The sequence below is a fragment of the Coturnix japonica genome, chromosome 14 (genome assembly GCF_054131305.1).
Source record: "Coturnix japonica strain WE chromosome 14, WE-NBRP24, whole genome shotgun sequence".
NCBI classification, from domain to species: domain Eukaryota; kingdom Metazoa; phylum Chordata; class Aves; order Galliformes; family Phasianidae; genus Coturnix; species Coturnix japonica.
Genome location: NC_140676.1, coordinates 4971720 through 4996290, shown reverse-complemented (window position 1 = coordinate 4996290; position 24571 = coordinate 4971720). Strand labels below are relative to the sequence as shown.

General features: G+C 40.6%; 1 protein-coding gene across 9 annotated transcripts in view; it reads left to right on the top strand.

Annotated features, from left to right (window-relative positions):
• Positions 1–24571, top strand: part of MCTP2 (multiple C2 and transmembrane domain containing 2) — a 167338-nt gene that overhangs the window by 107490 nt on the left and 35277 nt on the right. For all 9 annotated transcript variants that reach the window (XM_085514929.1, XM_085514928.1, XM_085514930.1 and 6 more), the window contains 7 exons: positions 1408–1594; positions 2505–2598; positions 6000–6102; positions 8485–8587; positions 17255–17356; positions 18136–18210; positions 18946–19065. In XM_085514929.1, coding sequence (XP_085371055.1) covers positions 1408–1594; positions 2505–2598; positions 6000–6102; positions 8485–8587; positions 17255–17356; positions 18136–18210; positions 18946–19065 — 784 coding nt within the window. The remainder of the gene's footprint in view (positions 1–1407; positions 1595–2504; positions 2599–5999; positions 6103–8484; positions 8588–17254; positions 17357–18135; positions 18211–18945; positions 19066–24571) is intronic.

Sequence of the window (24571 nt, the reverse complement as noted above, 5' to 3'; positions counted from 1 at the left end):
CACTTGAAAGCAGTTAATAAGAGTAAACTTGCAACCTGTTGCGTGTTCAGCATGGTGAATAGCAAAGAGTACGCTCAGAGTAAAGTCATTCCCATTGACTCTGGGCACAAGCTTACACACTGAGCTGTGCTGCAATACACAGAGCTACTAGATGACTTACAAACTCATCAGAGCCATGAGTTTCACTTCCCAACATAGCTTGTTGGGTTTTCAGGCTGAAATGTTTTGGGTTTTTGGTTGCTGTTGTTGTTTTTTTTTTTTTCCACCTCCCTTAGCATTCACAGAAAATAGGCTGTTAAGAAGCGGAAAGCGTGCAATTTATAGCAGATGGGTATAAACTGCTCCAGCTCTACTACTGGAATGGGATCAATCAGGAACACTACATGCACCATTTACCCAGAAGAAACCCACCTGGGGGAACCCTGTGGAATTTTAGCCTATTAAGACAACACCTTAACAAGTTTAGTTTAAATAAAAACTTGTCGGCAGGCATTAAGCGGAGTGAAATCTCTCTCCCTCCATCATCCGCTCGCCGTCCCTTGGAGGAACGCGGCTCCCTTTGCACTGTGGCAACAAAGCCTCTCCCTCCTGCTTCTTTTTTTGTTTCTTCCATCATCTGCAACTTTTGTTTAGCTTGTTCTTGAAAGCCAGGACCCACAGAGGTTCAGATTTCCACTCCATTTACTGGACTTCTAAGTAGAAGGCATTTAGCCGAGCAAGGTGATTAGGCTTTCAGTTGCGCTGAGCTGCTTCCTTCACGTGTAACTGGATGTCTGCTGATCTCCCCCTTAGCCCATCCTTATCTTTTATTCTTGTCTCTTCACAAATGTTTCTCTTTGTTTTATTATTTTAAATTAGATTAATGATGCATAGAATGCACTGGGGGAGGAGGGAGCTTTCAAGACAGCCCTTCCCCTTGGGAAATATAACAGTACAACTGAAAAAGTAACTCTAGTAAGGCTTGTAAAAGAGATTGGGGCATACAGTATAATGTAGCATAAAATCGAGTATGTGACTTTAAAGCAACGAATCTATTTTAGGCTAATGTTTTAAGTTTTGTGTTTGCCCCTTTCCTTTTCCCCCAGGTGAAATAAAATTCTTTGAAATCCATCACAAAGCACCGGGGGATTTGAGAGGGGAAGTGAGGCAGGCCAGAGTTAAGTTTTCTACTGTACAACCCAAACCTTTTACCTTTGCTTTACCATTAGGTGAACCAGAAAGCAAAACCAACATTAAGTACGATGGAAACAGGCTGCTTTGTTTTCCATGTTTAGTTCCATATGTGCACACACATGTGCATACCTTCACAATGCTTTTGTTGCCTGCTTGCTACTGAAATCAATATAAAATATTGCTTTATTTTACTTACTTCCTCTTATTCATTAACCCTTGGCATTGTTGTTCTAGATGTAAAGTTGACATTTCTGCCCTGTCAATGAAACAGACAAATTACTTAGAGCTGCCTCTGGAAAAACATCCGGGGTCCCTGATAATGCTGATTGCTGTCACCCCATGTACAGGAGTGTCCATCTCTGATCTGTGTGTCTGCCCTCTGGGAGACCCCAGTGAAAGAAAACAGATTGCACAGCGCTATGTGAGTTTGCATTTCTTTTTTCTTTTTTTTCTTTTTCTTTTTTAACCCCTTTTCTGCTTCATTTTTCAAACCAGCCAAAACTGCGACCAAAACAAGAGACAAAAAGAGAAGGGAAAAAAGAAATAAGTTTTGTCCAGTCATAATAACATGTCTCTTACCACAGAAAACTATTACTTGGAATAGTTATTGTCTTTAGAATGACAAGTAGATTGGCAGGGTGGATAGACTCGAGCAATTTGGATGCTTGTATTTGTTGAGTTTTAAGCTAATGCTTTCCTTTGAAAACTTGAATTATGTTAAGACCTTATCAAGAGGAATGAGAGACTCTGAATATCAGGGAGAGAAAATAGTTTTCTTCTCTCCCTTGGGACGATATGTTTTGAATTTTCCAGTTTGGGAGGGCTAAGTCATTTGATGGCTTCCACACTTCAATCCTTTAAAGCTGAGCGCAAAGGAATAAGCCTGTCTCTCTGTAAAATGGGTTGTGATTCTGAGGCACCATGAATTCAGAGAACATGATAACATTTTGTAGATGACCGGATTGAGTGTGCTATCTTCCTAAACCCATGCTGCTTCTCCTGATCTACCTCTGTCCCATATTTGGTTTTGACAGGCAGATGATATTTCCATAGGCAAGCAGAGTTCTTTCCAGTTTCCGTCATGAAATAAGGTTCACTTAAGTGAGCCCAGAATCCTCTTAAGAGCTGCTAGTTTGAGATGTCATGAAATGTAGGGTTGCCATGCATTGAGAAGGGGATAGTGGAAGGATGTAGGTGGATATTGGCTGCTAAACTGAAGTGCTGTAGAAACAGTCAGTGAATATTACTAAAGCCATTTAGTAGTTAATCGATTTGTTTCTTACCAAATTACAATTTAACGTATCCTAAACTAAGTGTTTTTTTCTTTGCAGAGTATAAAGAATTCCTTTAGAGACATGAAGGATGTTGGTTTCTTGCAGGTCAAAGTTTTAAAAGCAGTTGACCTCCTGGCAGCAGATTTTGCAGGTATTCCATTTCTGTTTTCCAGCATCTGATGGGATAGTATGTTCTGAGTGTTATTTACACTCTATGCAGTACTGTCTGTTGAACAAAGGAAAGCAAATCTCATTGCTTCTCTGCAGTGTGAAGCCTGCCCCAAGAAACTGAGGTGCAAAATATCTTTGACTTGCACTGCCCAAATATGTGGGAAGGGGCTTACTGGTTGGAGGTCAGGTTTCCTTTTGGATTTATGCTAGGTAGCCAGTAATCTAGGATGTCCTAATCAAATTAAAAGGGGGCCTTCTGAAATATGTCTCTCCAAATTTTGTTGGGTGTGAAATTTGTGAACAGGAGGAGGGATTTGGGGGCATCTGACACAGCACTGAGCACGTGGGTTTGGGTGGTACTGTGGGCTCTCTCCTGAAAAAGAAAGCTCACCCGTGATAGGGAATTGAGGCTTCAATTGTAGTGATCTTCATGGCTGTCTCTTCAAGAGAAGGACAGGTTTTCCACTGTGCTTTGCCTCAAATGGTTCCTGGTCCTGGCAGCAATGGAGACTAACACATGTTAAAAATACAACTTCATATTGTTTCTCCAGGGAAGGGCTGGACAATTGATATTTCTCTGTAGTGACTGCCAGGTTATTATTATTTTTATTATCATCTTCTCCAGGATTCTGGAGACCTTTTAATTCCCCTCTGTATCTTGCAGCATCTCGTAATTCACAGTCAAGGCATTGTGTGCTGTGTGTTTGCTGACAGTCTGCTGCTTTTTCTTCTTCTTCTTCTTTTTTGTCAGAGATAGCTTGTTGATAAAGGCAAGAAAGATGCTAGAGAGAAAACTTTCTTGCCCTATTCTCTGGAATTCATGCAGACAATGCAATGTAGGAGAACACTGCTCCTAAAATAAGGTCCAAAGGATAAAACCTGGCATTAATAATGACACTGTTTCAGTTTCAATTCCCTTGCACTGGGGGAGATGATTTCTGCAGATTTTGGTGCTTCAAAGAACTGAGTAATTTAATTTGAAAACAAAGGAAAAAAGCCTTCCAAAAAGGGAAGGTAGCTTGTGCAGTAGCTTTGCAATGGCAAAGCAGGACCTTCATCAGATGACAGTGCTGTATCAAAACATGTGCTGTGTTGAGGGGAAGAACTGAGCTTAGGAGGTCATGGGCTCTTTGGAAAACTTCACTGATCCTAATGCAGTTGCATCAGTGATGGATTTTGGCCCCCTTTCCCTCAGTTCTTAACCAGGAGCATGTGGGTGGATAATGAACACTGGAAGAGAAACACAGGTTCTTGATTCTGAGATTCAAAGACTTTTCATACATGGTTTGTGACATACATTCCTTGTGCATAACAGAGAATGAAATTCTGCTTAAGGAAAAGGTTACTCAGTCTGTCATTATATTCAAAATAACCCAGCCTTTGAGCCTGATTCATGAAGCAAATGACAAATTGTTTTTCAATGGCAGTGCTGAAAATATCCTAGTATTATGCTGTAATAGACCCACCAAATTGCAAAAGGATGCAGCCATTTTAGGTAAAAATAGCATAATTTCTGATCATGTAATGAGAGACATAAAGATTAATTATCTGTTCTGAGCCATTCATAAATGATTAGTGCAGCAATTATGGGCTTCCATAATAGAGCCCTCCTAGAGCAGTGCCATATTTCCTGCATTACCAGGGAGACTGCTCAGATTTATTGTTATTGATAAAAGTAAATTCCAAGTCCGGCTAAAAGTCTGATAAAGGAATAATTGTGGAGACAATAAGAAGCACGCAGATTTCCAAGGGCTTAATAAAGGAACTGTCTGAGCAGGTGGCATCCCCTCCCTGTGCTGTCCATGGCAGTAACAAGTCTCAGGTATGCAAACTGCTTGAGATGAGAAGTGCTGTGCCACTTTTTACCTCCTTCCTGACTTAGTGTGATTGGGAATTCTGTTTGCAGGTATATGTCAGTGCTGTGGATCTTAATTGCAGGCCTCTATCCCACAGAAACAACATAGATGTACCGAATACGTAGACTTTGTTCATGCATATCCAGCCCAGTTTGAGCCTTCCATACTTTAATATTCCTAGATAATAGTTTGTTGATGTGAAAATCACTTTCTGCTTTGTTGGATGTTTTCAGTGTTTGCATGGGAGTTCTTCTCAAATGTTGCATTTGCTCGCTGACCAAAAAATAGCATTCAGAATATCAAATTATACAGTGGGATTGTTTCTGGCATATACCAGTTTGCATTTCAAGCAGTTTCTCTGAAGAACTGCTTTATAGGGAATGTGTACGTAAGCTGAAAAGAAGACAAGCAGATTCTAGTAATGTAAGCGATTCTTAAATTTTACCAGTATTGACTAGTCAATACCCACTGTTTATATACTGACAAGATTCCGTGTTATTTCATAAACTTTTAAAGAGTGAGAACGTTAAGAGCCCTTCATTAATAGTACCAAAAATAAAGATAAAAAAAATAAAGCTTTGGCTTTAGTATCTTCAGCCCACTACCTAAATCCCTGCCTTGCTGCCATACTTACTTGCATACATATAAGTTAGGCTGGATTGTCTGTGGCTGAATTGTTTATGAAAACTGATGATGAGATTAAATCAGATACTGAGTCAGACACTGGTAAATGGAGCTCTGCTCATGATGTAAACTGCGTTATGTTGCGAGAGCTACAAATTCATGCAGTGTGCTTTATCAAAACAATATATTAATGCGTTAGCAAACTTCTGCAACGTAGTATGTACCATACCAGCATCTTTCTCTAAAGAGGGGTTTGTTTTGTCTACTCTATTTGGTTTTTGGTTTTAAATACCCCGCCTGCTTCACACCTGGATTCTGCAGTTGGATCTTTTAGTTGATTTGGGTTTTACAGAAGCTGCAATGCTGTGTAGGGTTTCCTTAGCTTCAAGGACTTGCTCACGTGGGATTGGCTGATGAAGTGCTGCTGTTACACAAACACAATGCCACGTTGCTCTTCTTGTGCTCACTCTAATCAACTGGAGAAGACCACACACTCTAACAAGTGTGTAAGAGCTGTAACTAAAGCCCCAATACTGACTTGAGTCAGAGTAACAGTACTGCTTTCATAATGTCACCTGAGTAGTTGTTGACTTGAGCAGATTTTTCTTGCTCGACAGCTTTAGAGATTACTGTCTGTAAATCTCAGACTTCAGGTATTAGAATGAAGACACCTGAGTGGATTATATGGTGGTGTTGATTTCAAAACTGAAGATGCATCGGTGGTATTGTTAGTTTAGCACAAGTCATTTCACAAGTGGGAGGCAACTTCCAGTTACCTTAGTGGGTTTATATTTGGCCAGTCAAGTTCTATGGCTGTACTACAAGGAAAGAGTGTGTATTCACTACAATAACTGGTCTACTTTTCTTACTTTTCTTAATTCCAGTCTGATTTTTTCCATAGGTAAAAGTGATCCTTTCTGTGTATTGGAGCTGGGAAATGACAGTCTTCAAACACACACCGTTTACAAGAACCTCAATCCAGAATGGAACAAAGTTTTCACATTGTAAGTGAATTGCTTTTGAAAACATGATGAAACACCAAACTGTTAGTAGCTTATCTATAAAAGCTATTGACTTTGGAAAAATACAAAGGTCAAGTGTAAGATACGTCATTTTTTCATAGCCAGAAGAGGATGTTGGGGAAATATCAAATATAACTCAATTGGAGCTTTTTGCCTTTTACTAGTTCTTGCATGGAGTTTATTAATAGAAGTCATTAAGACAAGAATTACTGTGATATTTATAGAAAGAATCATGACTGGACATAATGGAGTTGTATCTGGATCCAAGAGATAATATAATGGAAAGTTATGACCAGATACTCACGCCTACATTTTCCATAATTTAAAATGTTTCATTGAACCTTGGCAGAATACCTCATTTAATCTGTAAGCAACAGGAACAACATGAGCTCTGATTTTCTGCTTGTGTCTTAGGAATTTAAACTATAACCGAAGGTTGCTTAACACAAATTAGAAGCTTAGATTTTTATGAAAGCAAACGCGTGTGTTTTGGGGGTGAATTCCCAAGTAAGAAAAAGTGATAGGTCAGTTATAGGCAGTCAAATAGTTTATCTTTTATGCTGAAAGGTTTTTGTGAAGATCTGATTGAAATAAATATCTCCAAGGTTGTAGTAGGCCGTGTCAGAGAAGGAAGCGGTGAGGGCTGGCAGTTGGGTATTTGTAATGTTTACAGCTCTCTGGAAACACAGTTTGAGAACTACAGGTTCCTTGCAAAAGCAACATTCCGAAACACTTAGCTGGATGCAGACACAATAAAAAGTATCGGATCTCTTTGATAGAAGTACTTTGCTGGATTTCTGTTTAAATTCATGGATGCAGCTGAATGCGTGTCTCTTGGAGTCCTTTCCTTGGCTTTGTCTGTTTTCAAGAAGTTCCCACTCGTTTACTCTGTGATTGTGCCAACAGATGAGTCTTTTCGGATGTTCAGCCAACAAAATAAACCTTAATAAGAATCCCGAATCATTTTATTTTTTTTTTAAATAAGGTTTGTTTCTACACTTCCTGAGGGTCTCAGGAATGTCAGCTGCAGGCCATCACTAACTTTCTTATTGCTGGTGCACGGCCACTCTAAGCAGCAAATGCGCAGAGCCAAGCAGGCTCTCATAACTCTCTTGGGATAACTTTCCTTACTTTCCCCCAACCCCCCAGCCCTTTAGTCAAGATCAAACTACTTAAAAGCTATTGGAAATGGTTTAAAGCAGAGTGGATTGTTCAGAGTGAATCCCTTTCAGATGGAGCATTCGATACCACCAAAGAGCCTTTCCCGTCATACTTGGATTTTCTGCAACACACTTATCTGTGTCACACTGTGGGTTTCTTAATATTTCATACCATTGGTTGCTATAATATATGGCAAGTTGTAATGGCTTGTTAGGGGTATGTGGAGGTTTGGTGGCTGAAGTGAGGAGTTTTCATGTGTTTTAAAGACAAGGTCTTGTAAATAGTGCATATGTAGTGCAGATAGTACCTGGGTCACACTGAAGGATACGCTATGGCTGCTAGGTGGAGGGACAAGCAGATGGCTTCAAGCATGACTGCTCTGCAAAGAGCATCTCCATGGTGCCTAAGGGAGAGGTTTCATGAGCAGGACTGCCCTGAGACAGCCTTCTAGGAAGGATAGTTGCACTGATATAAATAACAAGCAGGCACTATGCTATGTGCCTCTTACTTTAATTCTAGCATGTGGTGGAGGGAAAAGAGGAAATAATGAATGCAACTCATAAATCATCTCCGGTTACCCAGGTTTTGCAAGCACATGTGTAACATTTTTGAAATGAGACTGATTTACTGATGATCTGATAAAATACTCAGTGTTGAGCGCCTGCTGCCGCACTGGTTGAAAGTTTGGGTTGAATGGAATAAAAATATTGTACATTTGGCCTTTAATTAGGGGTTGTTAGGTTTATTATTTTTTTAAGTAATTGGTTTTGCTAATAGTTTAAAAGGAGCATAATAGCTCAAGTCAGATGAAATTGCATGTTTTGCCTCCTGAATGATTTTTCATGTATGCTCGGTGTCCTGGAGCCTGGTTTTGAATTCAGCCCTGGATCCTCCTGGCCACCATCTTTCTCTGTTTGAGAGCAGAGTTAATCCACTGTCACCATCAATACAGATACACAAAAAATGTCACCGTCTGGTAGTTGTTTATTCTTCACCTAGTTATGTGACTGCAACACGAGGGGAAAGCTTGGGGAATATCCATCATTTGATTCAGTTTTTTTTTTGGAATTTAATTAAATTCTAGTTTTATACTCCAAGGTAATACAAACTTAATTAGTAAAACAGCATTCTCAGATCTTTGTGGGGAAGACTGCTTGCATGTGTATCGAATATCACTGTTTGTGTCTGCCCTTTTCATTACAGCCCTATTAAAGATATTCATGACGTTCTGGAAGTGACAGTGTTTGATGAAGATGGAGATAAACCCCCTGATTTTCTTGGGAAGGTTGCTATCCCTTTGCTGTCTGTAAGTTACCTTCGTATGTCTTTCAAACATCGGTGGTTTTGCTGGGAACGAGTTGCGTTTCTTTTCTTCTCTGTGCAAAGCAACAAAGATTTGGAGACAAACAGCTTTTGTGACCTATATGCGCCTTAGTTGGCGGTGTTTGTAGTCCTCTTTAGCGTAACAAGCGTTGCCAGCCCATTTTAATAGAAATTTAGTTGATTGGAAAGAAAATTGCAGAAGTGTCTGTACTTCATCAGCACTACATGCCATGTAGGTCTGAAAACATAATTGAGTTGTTCTGTGTGTTTCCACATCATCTTCGGAAGGTAACATTTTATGCATGTCTTTGTTCTGTCTTCTTTTTGCTCCAAGAAAGTAATTGCACATCACAGTAGGATTGACTAGAGATAGCTGTTGTTATTGGCACAACTGAAAAAAATTACCTAAAAGGGGTGTTTTCTGCTCCACAGTGCTTTTAAAGACGGGTGGCTTTTGTTCTGTAAACAAATATGTGAAGAGTGAATGCTACCACAGGAGTATAAAATCAAAACTGGAAACAAAGCAAGCTCAGGGGAAAGGAGTTGCTCTGGAGATGAAGGAAGGAGTGTTAAAGCTTTTTTTGAAATGGCCAAAAAAAAAAAAAAAAAAAAGGCCAAGCTAAAGAGAAGGGAACATGAAAGGGTCATTATAAGGCATTAATAGAGAAATGGGGTAAAGCAGTTTTGTGTTTCGTAAGGCTGATTTAATTTGGAACAAGGCTGGTAATAACAGAGTAAACCAGATCAAGAGGATGCAAACAGCTCCATGTGTGTGTTTGTGGTATCATAGAAGGTTCTGGTAAATTTTGCAGTGAAGTTTGGAAATAACTTTCTGGGTTATTGCCTTCATTAAATCAGTAGCTGAGGATAACAGCCTTGTGGACTCTTAAGCTGCTATCACTCCGGTTCTGTAAGCACACACTTAACTTTAAGCATGCGATTTTCCTCGAGTTTTGAAGCATCCCCTTTTGCAGTCAGTTCCTTATAGGGAGGAGTGGGTACTGCCTCATGCCCTGTACAAACATTCACGCTTACAACATATCACACAGTGTGAGCGATGCTTGCAGCAGTGCAAACCTCTCAGTAATGCACAGTGTGATGCTGTGAGTAATAGCTCTCCTGAATAGGCAGTCGGTGAGTCTTGATTGAAATTACAGAGTACCAAATTGCTGTATTGTTTCACAAAGCATTCCTGTGAAAGCATATTCACCTCTGCAAAAGCTGGCACCCATCTCTCATATTTAAGGCAAAAGAGTTTGAGTCTCAGAGGTGGGCAACTGCAGGGAAGGCTCTGTTGTGGGAATGGCTTAGTGGGGCTCCATCCTTGCCCTGAGTGGAATAATGGGAGGTTTCTAGAGAGAAAGCAAAAATTCCATTAAATCAAAGGAGCCCCTCAGGGTCAGCTGGGAAATATACGGACGTAGGTTAGGTAAGGGACCAATCAAGATCAGAAACGGGAATTTGAACTACAAATATTTGATGTTTCCAAATAAATAATGTAATGCCTGAAAAGCTCTTGAACTGTTTTAGAGAATATGATCACAGCTTAAAGAATGCTTTATAGTGGTGGAGGAACAGGCTAATGTGCTCCAGTTCTGTTACTGTTTTGTTTAAATATGTATATTTCTCGTGCACTCAAGTTGAAAGCAATGTGGCTTCTGAATTTCTTCAAGAACGTGTGTTTATGTTTATTTTCCTCCACCATGTGCTTTTTCCAAACTATCCTGGAGTCCAGATCATGGGCACCTCGGAATACTTTACAGAACCATAGAATGGCTTGGGTTGGAAGTGACCTTAAAGGTCATTAGGTCCCAGCCTACTTGCTGTGGGCAGTGTTGCCAGCCACTAGGTCAGGCTGCTCAGGGCTCCATCCAACTGCCCTTGCAGAAAGTGGATAATATGTGCATTAACTGCAGGAGTGTCTGTGGGGTAAATACTGGGCTTAAGGAGCCTCAGTGCTGCACTCAAGCAGCATTGCTGGGCAGAGCTGCTCTATCCATGCAGTGCATGGAGATCTGGGTGCTGGTTTGACCATGGTCACTATAGGCAGAATAATATTAAAACTTCCATTTTGGGGCTTTGTGGTACAGAAATGTACATTTTATTTGTATCCACCTGTGTTCGAGCTGCCTTGTATTCTGTGTCCCTTCATGGCTTACACTGCAAGTTCTGTCTGATTCTGGGGATGCGTTAGACTATTTGTCTATTTTTTAGTGGCTTGAGTCTTCAATATCTCCACTTTCGGAACAATATTAAAGTCAGTTTGGCACAAGGGATGATTTGATGTTTACAGGGAAGAAAAACTCTTAACATCTTTTATTCCATTTTTGATCACTTGGTTAATTTTTCCCCAAGTCCTCATATCTCTGATGTTCCTGGAAGAGAGTGGCTGGAGCAGCTGCTCTCCTGCAGACCCAGCGCTTGCCAAATGGTCTGCATGATCGGCAGCAGGCTGTGTGGGCTCACAGCGAGAAGATGTTAGAGTTGGATTTTCTGTTGATTTTATAGGCATTTGTCAAGTATCCCTTAGGAAGCATGTAACAAGGCAGAGCAGGGGAGTGTATGTGTGTGGTAATGTCCAAACTCTATTCAGCATAGGGTTTTTTTTGTCCAAAGTTTGAGGCAAAAAATGAAATAAAAACTGTTTATGCTTTCCCTTGCCAACTGATTTTCTTCCTTCCCATCCAAACTTCTCTGCCTCCTGTTTCGGTCAAATCTAGCATAAATATATTCATCTCTGTTTCTGATTAAAAACATTTTGCACCTATTAACTTGGTTCAGACAGAAAATGGCGGTTTTTCTAAGCTCTTTTTCTCAAAATTGAGTATTTCGACGTATGTTGTGAATTTAGCTGTGAATTTGAATCCTTTGAACCATTTAGATAAATATGCTAAAAGCGAACAGTAGTTAAAGATTCAAGGAAACCTCACAAATCATACAAGTTTAATTTCTCAGGCCTAATATTTGGCTTGCATTACGCTCCCTTTTGAAACAGAAATGCATTTGCTTCTTTGTTCCCCTCATCTAAGTCAAAAATGCACCAGCCTGAGTTGTGAGCTGTCAGCACGTGAAATAAGTTTCCTTCAGGAACTGCTCGTGGTTGGCTAGATTTTCTTAGTGAAGAAATGCTTTGGATAAGGGATATGAATACGTTGGAGGAATAGGAAAAGTTTAATTTGAAAGAGAATTTTGCTTTGAATACGTCCAGAAGTCTTGCAGAATAAAGCTGGAAACTTCACGTTCTTTTGATAGGCATGATAACTGCGGGATTTGCTTTGTTTCTCGCGGATCTCTATTAACAAGCAGTGCAGACATTGATTTTGGTAGCATTACACCAATGTTGGTGTTTTCTCTATGTGCAGGTAGTTGTGGACAGAGGGAGGGAAGTAGTGATTTGCCTTTTGCCATTTCAGGGAAAGGAAATGTAAATGCAGAGCTTGTTTTTTACCTTGAGCTTTTCCATGTTCATTAACCTATTGCTTTCCAACCCCCCCCCCTTCTTTATGTTGAACGAATTTCCACCTCCAAGACATGTAAATGAGACCTCATCTCAAATAATGTTTGCAGCTCCAGATATCCGCAGTCACGGAAGTGGCAGATAAACTGAAAAAGATGCAAATTACTGCTACCAGCATTGGGCAAAATGGAGCTCTGTTGTGCCAAAGGTGACCTGTAGAGTGGCTGCGAGAGGGATTGCATTCGCAGACACTGGGCAATGAGATGGAAGGTCAGACCACGTACAGCCCTAACATAGCAGGTTTTTGTGATAGAAGCTGAAGAAGTCACTGTGAAATGGAGAAGTGAGGCAAAAAGTTAAGTGCTTCAAGAAAGGAGTTTGATAGGTTCAGTGATTTTTTTCCATCTTGTAGGTTTTAGGGGACTTGAACTCATTATCAAAGTAGTCTTTTCCCATCTCTGTGTTCGTTTGTGCCTTTGGTCTTACCAAAAGCAGCCATGTTTCTGTCTGTAAGGCTCTGAATTCTTTGCTTTGCTTCAAGAGGCTCCTCTCTCCTTGAGGGCTGCAAGTGAGAGGCACGGGATCATATCATGTGCTTCAGTTTAATCTTAAAGCAGGGTATATCAAATACCCTCATATAGAAAGTCCTTCGAGTGAAGAGTTGTATGGCAGGCTGGAATGTTTTTATCTGCTGAGTTATCAGCTAAGAGTACATTTCAGCTGCGCCCTTTTTTCAGCAAACAGGAAGAGGTCTCTGAAATGTTTCCAAGTGCTGCGCAAGGTCAGTAGCTGAAGATACGGTGGAAACAACTAGCATGACTTTTGCAAGCTTAATTGTCTGAAACATGGCCTGGATTCAGAGAACAGACACCTGCCAGTTGTGATTACATAGCACTTGACCGTAAGTGTACAGCCTTTTGCTGGAGGAAGCTTTAGACTTGGAGAGAGCGTTGGAAATGGTGCACTTACGTTGCAGAGGCTGCTGTGCAGTAGATCATTTCTTCTGATTTTTACTCCTCTCATGAACCAGAAATGTTGCAACGAGGGTAAAAGATGTTGCTTCCAGGGGAAAAAAAAAAGGGACACCTTATATCTGAAATAAAATATTCTGCTTTGACAAAGCTCTGCTTATTGCAAATAGTATTGATGAGACAATGTGGGTTTTTGGGGTTTTTCTTGAGCACTGCTTGAGATCCTGGCCTCTACTTGAGTGCTCCTGGCTCTGTCTGGGATGCTGCTTGCTTTCGGACCATTGACCCCATGTGCATTCAGTCTTTGGACATCAACCTTCCGCCACAAATCTGCACTTCTATTGTAGTTTAGATCCTACAGTAGGTTATTAAAAGCAAAATGTTTGGGGGAAAGAGTTTGGCATGACTGAATGGACATTTTGTATAAAATCTAATGAATGTGTATTACAAGGCTGAAGGGAAACAAAAAAACCTCCTTACTCATATCCAGGTGGATCAAATATGTGCCTTGCTTTCATCTTTTCCTGGGGAAATATGTCCTTTGATAAGAAGAGGTGTGTGTCTATAACAAGACAGCTTTATGTTATTCAGGGCAAATGGTATGACATTGTGCATCAGCAATGAGCTCAAGCAGGAATATCAGAGGTCCCAAATGCTTTAGATGAATTACCTTTGGAGAGTAGCCATTACCCTTTCTGCACGTCACGGGTGTTGATGTACAGAGGTTTAACCCGGCATTGTTCTGTCAGGTCATCGATATATGACATCGAATCTGCATCAAAGCTGGATACGGAGTGAAGTTTTCTTAAAATCAATGTACAAGGGAAAAAAAAAAAGCCACTAAGCCATATTTCTTTGAGACAAGAGCAATGAAAAAACACCCTTTGCTGCGTAAGGGTCCTGTCTTCTCCGTGTTTTGTGTCATATCAATCTCGGCTTTCGCTATTTCATTAAAATTCCCAAGCGGTCAGAAGGTTGTTGCTTAATAGATTTAGCATTGGCTGGCTACATCAATACTGTGTTTAGTCACATTTGTTTTACTGGGGACATCTGTGGGAAGAGTTTAGCAAATACATTCACTCATTTGAAAGGAACTTGATGCACTTTGGGCCTTGACTGTTCTGTGGTTTCATGCACCTGAATGTCTTCTTCTAGCTGGGAGGGCAAGCTGAAGCACTGCCAGAGGTTACCTCTCACTGAAGTGCTCTTGTAGATATGAATATGGAGTGCATGAAGAATTTTAGCTTTTCTTGCAGCTCATGGCTTCCTTTGCATGCTCCTGCATAGAGAAGGAAGCATGTAATAGGAGAAGGGGTGAACTGTGCTGTTAAAATGGTGCTGCTGGCATTTTGTCTTTCTGAGTTGATTCAGAACATGGAAATACCACCCAAATATCAGACATTTTCATGGGATGAGAATGCTGATTTTTGTTCTTTTTTTCTTGATGGTAACCTTGTCCAATGAAGCTTATCAGTGGGATTGGCACTACTGTCCCCCTTTGGTTATGGGCAGTCTTAATTGTCGTTTGCACCCCTGTGTTCCATGCAGTTAACAAGCTATCCATGAATGCAAGCTTTAGTGTTCCTTGAGGAGATAGATATACACATAGATGGAATTAATAAGGGGATTACATTGGTAATATCTCTTGAATGACCTCCCCTGTAGATGTTTTCACTTTTAATTCCCGTATTCCATTCCATTCTTGATCCTTTTACATAAGTTAACAAAGTTTAGACCTGGCTATCAGGACTGTTAGTTCAGGTATCTTGTGAAGACATTTGGATGACAGAGAAATGTGATCTTTCTGAATCTATGTTCTTAGTAGGACCCCAGCACAGGATGCAACATTGTCTGCAGCTGGAGAGAACATCTGAGTATTTTTTGCAAATAGCAGAGATAGGAAGAGAAAGAAACAGATCCCAAATGAAATTAATACGATTGCTTGCCTCTTGAGACAGAGGGAAATGTTGAACAGAATCTAAACTCTGGCCCAAGAACAGAATGGTTTGGAGTGTTTTTTCTGGGCACAGTTGAGATGTGCTACCAATTTAATCTCCGAGCAGTCATGGGTGTTAGAGTTACTTTACACCTTTTGCTGAGCCTCATTGCTTTAGCATGATGCCAAAACTATTGAGAGACTTCTGTTTGACTTTTTTTTTCCAAGGTTTTTTCTCTTCATCCAAATGAAAATGCAGTGGAGAAATGCCAGTTTACAGCCAATTGTTCTTTTCTCTCGTGTTTCTCTCCCCTTGAGGAAGGTCAAAAGCTAGGAAGCCTGTATTAATTTTAATCTTACCAGGCCTCCTCCTTCCTTTTATTTTTTCCTCTGAATTTAGCAACTTGTGCAGTGTCCCCCCTTATTGGCTATGCTCTTAAATATGTTGGTAAGAAATATATCCAGACAGATTTCCATGTGTTCTTACTGCTGAGGTATGGAAGCATTTCATCCTGAGAGTAAAAAGTGGTTAGAACTGTTTGTAACTGAAATACGTGAAAATTAAGCCCCCAAATTCATAAGTATGAAGAATCTACAGTTATGCAGTGTTGATATGCGCTGGATATCTATATCTCGCAGACATGCTGCTAGGAACAAAGCTCACACAAAACCTTCTTCTGGTGCCATTGCATCAGACCAAAGAGATGGTAATCTCAAGCCAAGTCCATTTGGCCTTTTATCTCTACTTAGAGGAAATCCAATTTTCAGTTTGGAAAATGGTGCATCTTTTAGTTTCTGAATAACTTGGTGTGGTTTTGTTTTCGTTCCATATCTTTGTTTCTGATGGGCAAACAGTACTTTACATGGCAGTGGGTCTGAGGACCATCTGATATGAGTGATCCTAGAAATGGGGCTGGCCACTTCCTTTGTCTCTAACTCCAGTGCTTTGTGTTTTCCCTTACATTGAAGGCAGGTTCATGATCGGTGCCTGTTATTATTAAAGAGACTCTACAAATGACTGCATAGTTCCCAGCATCCTTTTAAGCTCAGCTTCAGATGAAAACATAGTAAAAGCTGGAGTTCCTGTTTGGACCCTGCTGAGGATGCAAACTTGGTCTTTATGAGAGCCCTCTTCCCTTTTAACTGTCAGCCAGGAAAGCCGTCTGCCCTTCGATGAGCTGTTTGGTACAGAAAGGGTGGAGCAGCATTGGGAAGGAAAGTGACCTTTCCCTTGTAATGTGAAATCGCTTGGTTCCTATTATACCATTTTTTTTCCCCTCCTTCTCCTTACTCATTTCTGCCATGGTTTATATGAGTTCCTCTTCTAAATGCCAGAGCAGCAATAGCCGTTTTAAATATGGTTGCAATTTCATGCCCCCAAATTTCCTCCGTTATCTTTATTCTTTGATCATTACAGTCCCCGAATGTAGCTTTTTGGTAAGCTGCAGGTTTTTTTATGTTACTGCTGTTTAGAATTAACTGGTCTGCTTCCTAAAAAGCCAAATGTTTAATCAATACATATCCTACTGTGTATAATAAATACATTTCTGCCATCACTTTTAGAAGAGAGAATGCTTTTGATTTGAGCCAAATAGTTTACAAAATGGTGAGGGAGGGAGGTTGTTTTTCTTTTTATAGGCGTTTAATGTGATAGGGCCAACCGGCAGATTAGAGCATGGAAATGGTGTTGAAATTCAGAGGTGTGGTGGGGGGAGAAGTCTCTTACGTGAATTAGTTCATTTTGAACATTTGTTACATTAACATTCATTCTACTTAAGCCGATTAATTTCTTTGGATTGCATTCGTTTCCTGGGTAATGATTTGACAACCTTGCCATAAACGAAGCATTTCAAGTGAGTTTGTGTACCGCAGTGTGCAGTAGGTGGGTAAGTTGTTGTCGTGGCTCTTTTTCTGAACTTTGGAAGAAAAATTCCATTTTCAACCTGTAATAACGGAGGCTGATTACTTCCCATCAACTCACTGGCTTCCAGGGCAGAATTTTTCAAACTGGCTATTGCGTGCATTGCTCTACTATAAAGTACAAGGTTTGTAAATTAAAGTTGGACCGTAAGAGATTTAATCTGCAATTTTATAGGTCTCTAATCCAATGGTCATTTTGTATTTCATGCTCTGAGTGTATTATCATGGTTTGGGGAGGATTTTTGTGCTTCTGAGGTGTTTTTTTGTTGTTGGTTTGTGGTTGTTTTTTTTGGTAGTGTCTTTTAAAATTACATTGTAAATTACAGCTGGGAAAATATTGATGCTTTTTCTCTTCCCAATCTATAGATCAGAAATGGCAAACAAAGTTGTTACATGCTGAAGAATAAAGACTTGGAACGTGCTTCAAAAGGAGTAATTTACTTAGAGCTGGATGTCCTATTTAATCCTGTAAGTTGAAATATTTTCTCTTTGCTCATCATTTGTGTAAGAAATGTGGGAATGTGTGCACCTGGGAGGGAGGTAATCGATCCTTTGAAAGCAGGAGCCAAGCAGGAAAAGTCCTGACCTCACTGCATCTGGTTGCAATGTTTCATACTGCGGGTGAGGAGACATTGGCACATCATAACGTGACAGCCCATCTGGGTGGATGGAACAACGCAGGGGCAATTCAGGACTTAGAGTGACCACAGGAGCTTTAGGAAGGAGGTGTCAATTACTGTACACCAGGGCTTCGTTTGCAGCAGCCAGAAAAGGGCTTAATGTTTAGATTATTATGCATTACTTTTAACACCTACTTCCTCCCAAAAAAGCTGACCCACAGTGTTCTCTTCCCAGGGTGTTGACAGGAAAATTAATGAGGCATGTACGTGGTGCACTTAGTTTTTAGGTGGCTTAGTCAGTCTCAATTGTTTATGCCCTCCAGCCTTCGCTGAATGGAATCCCATTTATTAAGGCCTCTGTGGGCTGTGCTGCAGCTCTGCCTTTGCTGGCCCTGGGTGTAGTGAGAGTGATCAGCAAAACTCCCGGGTACAGGGCAGAAGCAGTCCAGGTTCTTCCACCTGTACATGTTGAATATGTAAGATGATGAATATTTACTTCAGTTCCTCTGTAAGGTGTCCCCTTGGTTTGTGATAGTCTTTGCCTAGATGCTCCTTAAAAGAGAGAAGGATCAGAGTGCTGTAAGGAATTATGAATTTAAAAGCACACGACTTTCTTATTTATTTTAGATCAAAGCAACTATTAGAACATTCAAGCCCCGCGAAAAGCGCTTCACTGAGGAGAACCGCAAGTTTTCTAAGAAGGTAAAGGTTATCTCTGGACTTAGGAAGGGTTTAAGTTGCTGTGGCCAAGAACAACACCCATTTATGCCTTAAACAATAAACACGTGCAAATTCAGTGTGTTTCATTACGTTTGAAGGCTTTCTGATCTCATTTGCATCGGTACTTCAGCTTTGTGCTTCAGAACAGGGAAAATGATAGGTGTGGGTAATGCACAGTTAGCAGCACCTGAAGCAAAGCACAAGCCCTGTTTTTTTATTTCGGAAGGAAGAAACCTGATTTACATTAGTTAAAAACTCCACAGATTTTAGGAGGATGACTGTTATCCTTTTAAAAATAAAGCTGAAATCCTCATATTTGTTTCTATGGATGAATTTAAAACACAGAGAAGAGGTTCTGTGTAAGGGTTAAATTATATGTAGCCCTTCTAAGACATTACAATATTATGAACATTGAAAGGTAATGAAGGTAGGTTTCTGTTGCTGTTCTATTTAATTTTGGCAGGATGTGCTTTGTTGTGCTTTGGTTTCTTTTATTATTATTTTTTTGATGGATAAGGAAAATCTGGGAGGTATGAGTGTAATCAGAAAGCAGACAGGTGCAGGAGAGTGTCTTTGAAATAGAATCTTTATATGTAATATGTGCCCTGGCATGTGTTTGTAGCTTAAATTATCCCTGTTTCTACAGAAGCAATGGTAGGATATTAGAGTGTTTGATTAAACTCTTCTCCTCCCCTCCTCCCACTCAATATTTATCAGATCTTATCGAGAAACGTTGATCGTGTGAAAAAAATCACCATGGCAATATGGAATACAATACAATTCCTTCGGAGCTGTTTTCTCTGGGAGTCCACGGTAAAGAGCGTGATAGCATTTGTGGTAAGTGGATTTCTTCTTTTATTGGATGTGGCTAAGTGATATAAGATCTCGAGTGTTAACGTGCCTTCCTCTCCACCAGTGTAAAGCCATTTATCGTTTGCTGTTATTGGTATTTTGTAGCTACACGGCTGCAGGGTGTGCAGATTTCAAAGGCAGCCAGGTCAGCGCTGGGTCTGCTGGACGTGGAAATTAAACCTTCAGGAACAGCCTTTTTTTGCTGTGTGTAGAGGCTCTTGTTGGCCTGGGCCTGCCTGTGTGTGGTCAGTGACAGACCCTGTAAAGGCTATGACTATATGGCTGTTCTATATTGCTGTGATGGTCTTTTTAGAGTGTGGAAATTGGATGGTAGGAGAGAAGAGAGATGGTGGCCTAGAGAGGAGGCACCAACTGCAGTGACATGTTGTCGGTTGTCATGAGGCAGTCAGCTGCTGGTTACCAATGTCTGCTCTGTCTGCTGCTCTGATTCCCTTAACCATCACAATACATTTATTTATTAATTTGTTTATTTATATTTATATATGAAAGGACAGAGAAAGGCTGGTCAATGAGTTCTTTCCTCTGCAAACAAAAAGCCAAATTCTCTACCTGCCATTCCTACTCTCTCCATTTTCCTCTTGGTAGTAAACACCCCATTTGCAGTTTTCTCATGATCCATGCAAGTGCAGAAAGGTTTTGCATGGTTTTGATTCTGTGGTGTGACATTTTTCTTCGTGCTTGAAATGTTTGGCGCTCCATTAAAGGTTGCGAAATCATTTTGTGGTGGTCCAGCATGCAAAAAGAAAGCTTTTGAGTGTTGATTAAGCAAAAGAACAGCCACATCTTCAAGATTTTTCCTTTTACTCTCTGCATTTTAAATCACTTAAAGGCTCTTTAGAGGAAGGCACTTCACAGTGTATTTCTTAAAGATAAGTAAAGTGATGGGAAGGAAATCAGAGCAAAGACCCTGCAAGTTATAGGCATGACATGTACTTTAAGAGTAGGTAGGATGAGAGGATCTTTTCTGTGCGTTTTTTTCTGCTTTTGCTCAAAGCTTATTCAGATCATATCTAGCATTAGTGGCTCAAGAGCTGCTTACTAATACATTAAAATGTTGTCTTCATTGAAGACAGAGATGCTAACTGATATGCTGTAGACTTTGCACAGACATATTGGAAGTGCTCAGAGAAAGAAAACTTAAATCAACCTAGTGTTGCCCTTTGGGCTTTAAGATGATGGCTTTCCTGAAAGAGTTGGAGCTGCTATACATGCATGTTTGTCTGCAGTATTGGTAGCTCTGAAACCTTTCTCCATGTTGTGCAAGAATCTGCATGGTTGTGCACAAGGAATTGTATGCTTGTACACACAAGCTGCAAAGGCAGTAGGGACTCAGGTAAAATCCTAGTGCTGACACTGTATTGTCACTGTTAAACAGGAACCTAACTATGTGCTGAAGGGATGTGTTCTGTGAGGAAATACAATACTTGTGAAGTTATGGCCGTGAACTTCATCTTTCTAGTCTTAGGAGAAGGTTGTAAGTGGTAGAAAGGCATGAAAATAAGGATCCGGGATAGCAGGTCCACAGAAAAAGGAATTGATTCCAGGTGAAAAGGAAGATGAACCAAAAGAAGTGGTATGTTACAAGTTACAGATGTTAACATCTTTACTGGGTAAAATAATGCGCCCGGTTTCCTACAGAAAGTGGGTAGTGGGAAAGGAATAAAATACGCTGCTAAGGATAATAAAAGCAGTTTTCTTCTACAAACCAAAAGTTAAGTGTATTTGAGCTTTTCCACATGGCAGTGATTCCATTTAGGCATTTATAATGAAGTGTTAATTCCCTATCTTCTGCTGTTTCCACTAAGTGCATTCAGAGTTGGGAAAATATGTACACAGCAAGATAGGTGCTATATCCCACTGCCCTGACCTGTACCTATAATCCAGTATTTAACAGTTAAAATAAAAGGTATGATAATATGCTGTTTGTTTTTCCCACTTGTTCATATGAAAACTTGTGTTAGCTTTCCAGTGCACTTTTAAGCTGAATTCCTGCTCCTTCCTTCTATGTGCATGCACTCCCTGCTTGCTCTGCTCCCTCTTCTCACCAAGTTGGTTGTGGAGGTCCATAATCAGAACTTAATCATTCCTTCTGCACAATATGTATTTTAAAAAATATTTTAAGAGTTAATTTTAGTCACAAGAATGATTTTCATGAGGAATTATGCATCGTTGAACGTTGTGCTTGTGATTTTATACAACATAATTACACCTTCTATTGACAGTTTTCCTCTGAATTAGTGGTAATTATGTCATTTAATGAAATTACAGTAATTGCTTAAAAAAAAACCAACTATAATCTGGAGGAAATTAAAAGGATATATTGACTGGAATTTTTTACGATCATGTATTTTTTCTTGCGAAGCTTGCATGATACATTGACGTGTTCAGGCAAATGATGGGGAAGCGGCCACTATGGCACCTCCGGTGTGACTGGCAGCACTCGTTGGCAATGTTCTTCAGGGTCCCTGCACACAAACCCCTGCCAGAATACTTCATTTTTACTGGCAGTGTGTCCCCCCGCATCACGTTCAGGCCTCTGCTAATCAGGACTGCTGCCAGGGTGGTACAGGTGGGAGCTGTATTTCAAGCTCTGACCTGGCTGGTAGGCAGACCGGTGTGCAGCGTGCATGGGCAGTATTTATTTTATTTTGCAATGACATTGCAGGGTAATTCTTTTATGACAGGATAGTACCATCACAAGGAAGGAATATGTGATGATGCAGCGTAATTGTGGTTGAAATGTGGAGTTTCTGGTCAAACTGCCTGTAGTTATTTAATGGTGCACAGCTGGGAAAATGACAGGCATGGGATTGTTTTGGAGTGTTTGGGTTTCCCAAAAGCCAGCTGATTCAGGAGGAGGGAAGCATTGGGGATTCGGGATGTCCAGAAGAGCTGCTGGGAGCTATGGATGCAGCAGCAAACTCACACTTAAGCTTTTGTACTCTTTTCTGGAGAGGTGGGATGTTGGCACCCTTCTCCAGTTTAGAGTTCCAAACCTTTCTGTAAATCAGAAGGAGCTGGAGGATGCTTTCTGGCATTAGGCTCCTGGGGCTTTGAGAGTCATGGGGTGCATTGGCTGAGACTGCACTTTACCACATTGCGTTGGTCCTATCCTGGAATAGCATGAGAAGTTCAATCCATGAACTCTGCAGCTCACATGCATCGGGGCAGTGTCTTTAGTGCCTTTAATATGCAGCCACTTAAGCTTTTGATATGGAAGCTGGATCTGAGCCCAGTTAAACTCATCTCATAGAGGAGACACCAACCATCTTAGTAGACATGAATAATTTTTAATCCCCTTTTGAGCTGGGCTATATTTACACTGATGATACAAAGACGAAAGGCTGCGAGCTTGTTGACAATGTCTTCTAAAATCACCAACTGTGCATCACTAGGAGGGGAATGTACTTTTCCCTCAGGAATGATGTTTGCTCACTCAAAATGTAAGCCTTCTGAAGTTAGCTGGAGGTGGATCTTTTATTCTGCGTATGTGCAAGCATCTTCTGAATGTTATGCTGAGACTTTTCCAAGCAAAATGTCCCAATCCTTTTTGTGCTAAATATAATGCTGCGCTGGACAGGACAACAAAATACTGGTAGAACATCCAGTTTAACACGAAGTCAGGTGTTGCTTTGCAACCTGAGATATCTATGTAGAAACGAGACCAGCTGCATTCAGACAACTGAGGATAGAGACTGAGTGTCACCAAGCATCTCTCAGTCCTTGGCCAACCAAGTAAAAGATAAAGTTTTACCAAGAGTTCATGTATGAATTACCAATAGGCGGTAACAATTAACCTGCAGGGAGTTGTAAGACTGTACACTCCTTCATTACCTTCCCAGAATTCTTATATGCTGTTTGAACAGCCCACTCATTTTGAGCAGGCTGTTCTCTGATACAAAGGACAATCCAAACTGTCCCACTACTACACTACATGTGTAACCAATGAGAATGGTATAGTCTTTTTGTTCTCCCTTTTTTTTAATTCTCGGAGCTGAAGATGAAATATAAATCATTGTTCCTAAACTATTTGGGAACGGCATTAAAGTAATGGTAGATTAAAATGTCTCCACATTAAAAAGCGAAATAAAATGAATAGATGTAATCCTAAAGAGAGAAGAATGAGTATTCTTCAAACACTGAATAGGGAACTTGGAAAAAGAAAAAGCTTTTTAAAAAATAAAAGTATTAATGCAAAAGAGATGGCCCTCACTTGGGCTTTACTGTAGAGCTTTAGCTGAGGGCTTTTCTCAGCCCACTTACAGCTTGTGCTGCTTTGCTGCAGTTTAGAAGCAGTCGGCAAAGGAACGAACGCAGTCCCATTCTTAAGTAAGGAAACTGAGAAGTATTGCTCCGATAGAATTCCTTTCTCATACTGAAGACTAGAGCTAGTGCTGGAGGAGCAGTCAGAGGCACCGTTTCAAGAATATGACCTAGCAACTAATTCTTCAGAGCCCCCAACGTTTCCTCTGCTCTTTCCCCCTGCAAATCCCTGGCAAAGGTACATGTCTGAAATTATTGTCTTGAATTCCCGTGAAAGGGCTGGATCAGAGGTATATTTTTATTTCGGGCTATTACATATCCCTGTAAAAGCATTTTTCTAATGACAGAGGAAACGTTTACATCCTGCTTCCTCCACGCTGCTCATGGCACTGCCTGTGAAAATCCAGTGCTGGTGCACGCGGTGCTCTTACAAGCACGTTACCTGACACATGCAAGTAACGGCTTGGATGAGAAACGGGCTTCTCTATGCAATTAAAGGGGGTGGTTTTGCCGTTCTCCCAGTAGTTTTTACATTTCCAGTATTATATTTCTGTGCTTTAGGAGGATACGGCTTAAGCCTGAGATCCCAGGCTTTGCTTTGCTGCAGCAGTTGAAATTCCTGGAATAGCAACAGCAATATTGGTGATGCCGAGAGCCACACAGCGAAAGTAAACACATGTTATTTCCAGCTCTTTCAGAAATGCAAGAACAAACAAGGACAAAGTTAATAGGGAAATAACTACTTAGAGGCTTGACAGCACTATAAACAAGATTTAAAAAACAAAGTTTGAAGCTTTAGTGTCGGAATGGGATGGAGCATAGCAGAAACTGATACGAGGCTCCTCAGTTTAAATTTGCAGAGGCGAGGTGGTCTGTGTCTCTAGCTCAGGAGTTCAGGGAGCTTCTTTTTACCAAAACAAACAAAAAACAGGAACAAAAAAGGAATGTGAGGAATACTGGTCATCTCTTCTGGGACTGCTTACCCATCTCTCACTCTCTATGCAGAGTCCCTTGTTTTTCTGGGGCTGGGGAGCTTCAGTAGCTGCACTTTCTGTGCTGTGTGTTGCAAACTTGCATGCATTGCGTTCTCACTCAGTCCTCACTCAGACCCCTATTTCTCTGCCTCCCCCTCTTCCTGTAATTGCGTTATGTTGCTACTTGATGACAAAGCCTTTTAATACATCACCGGTACGCGTTAAACTTTATG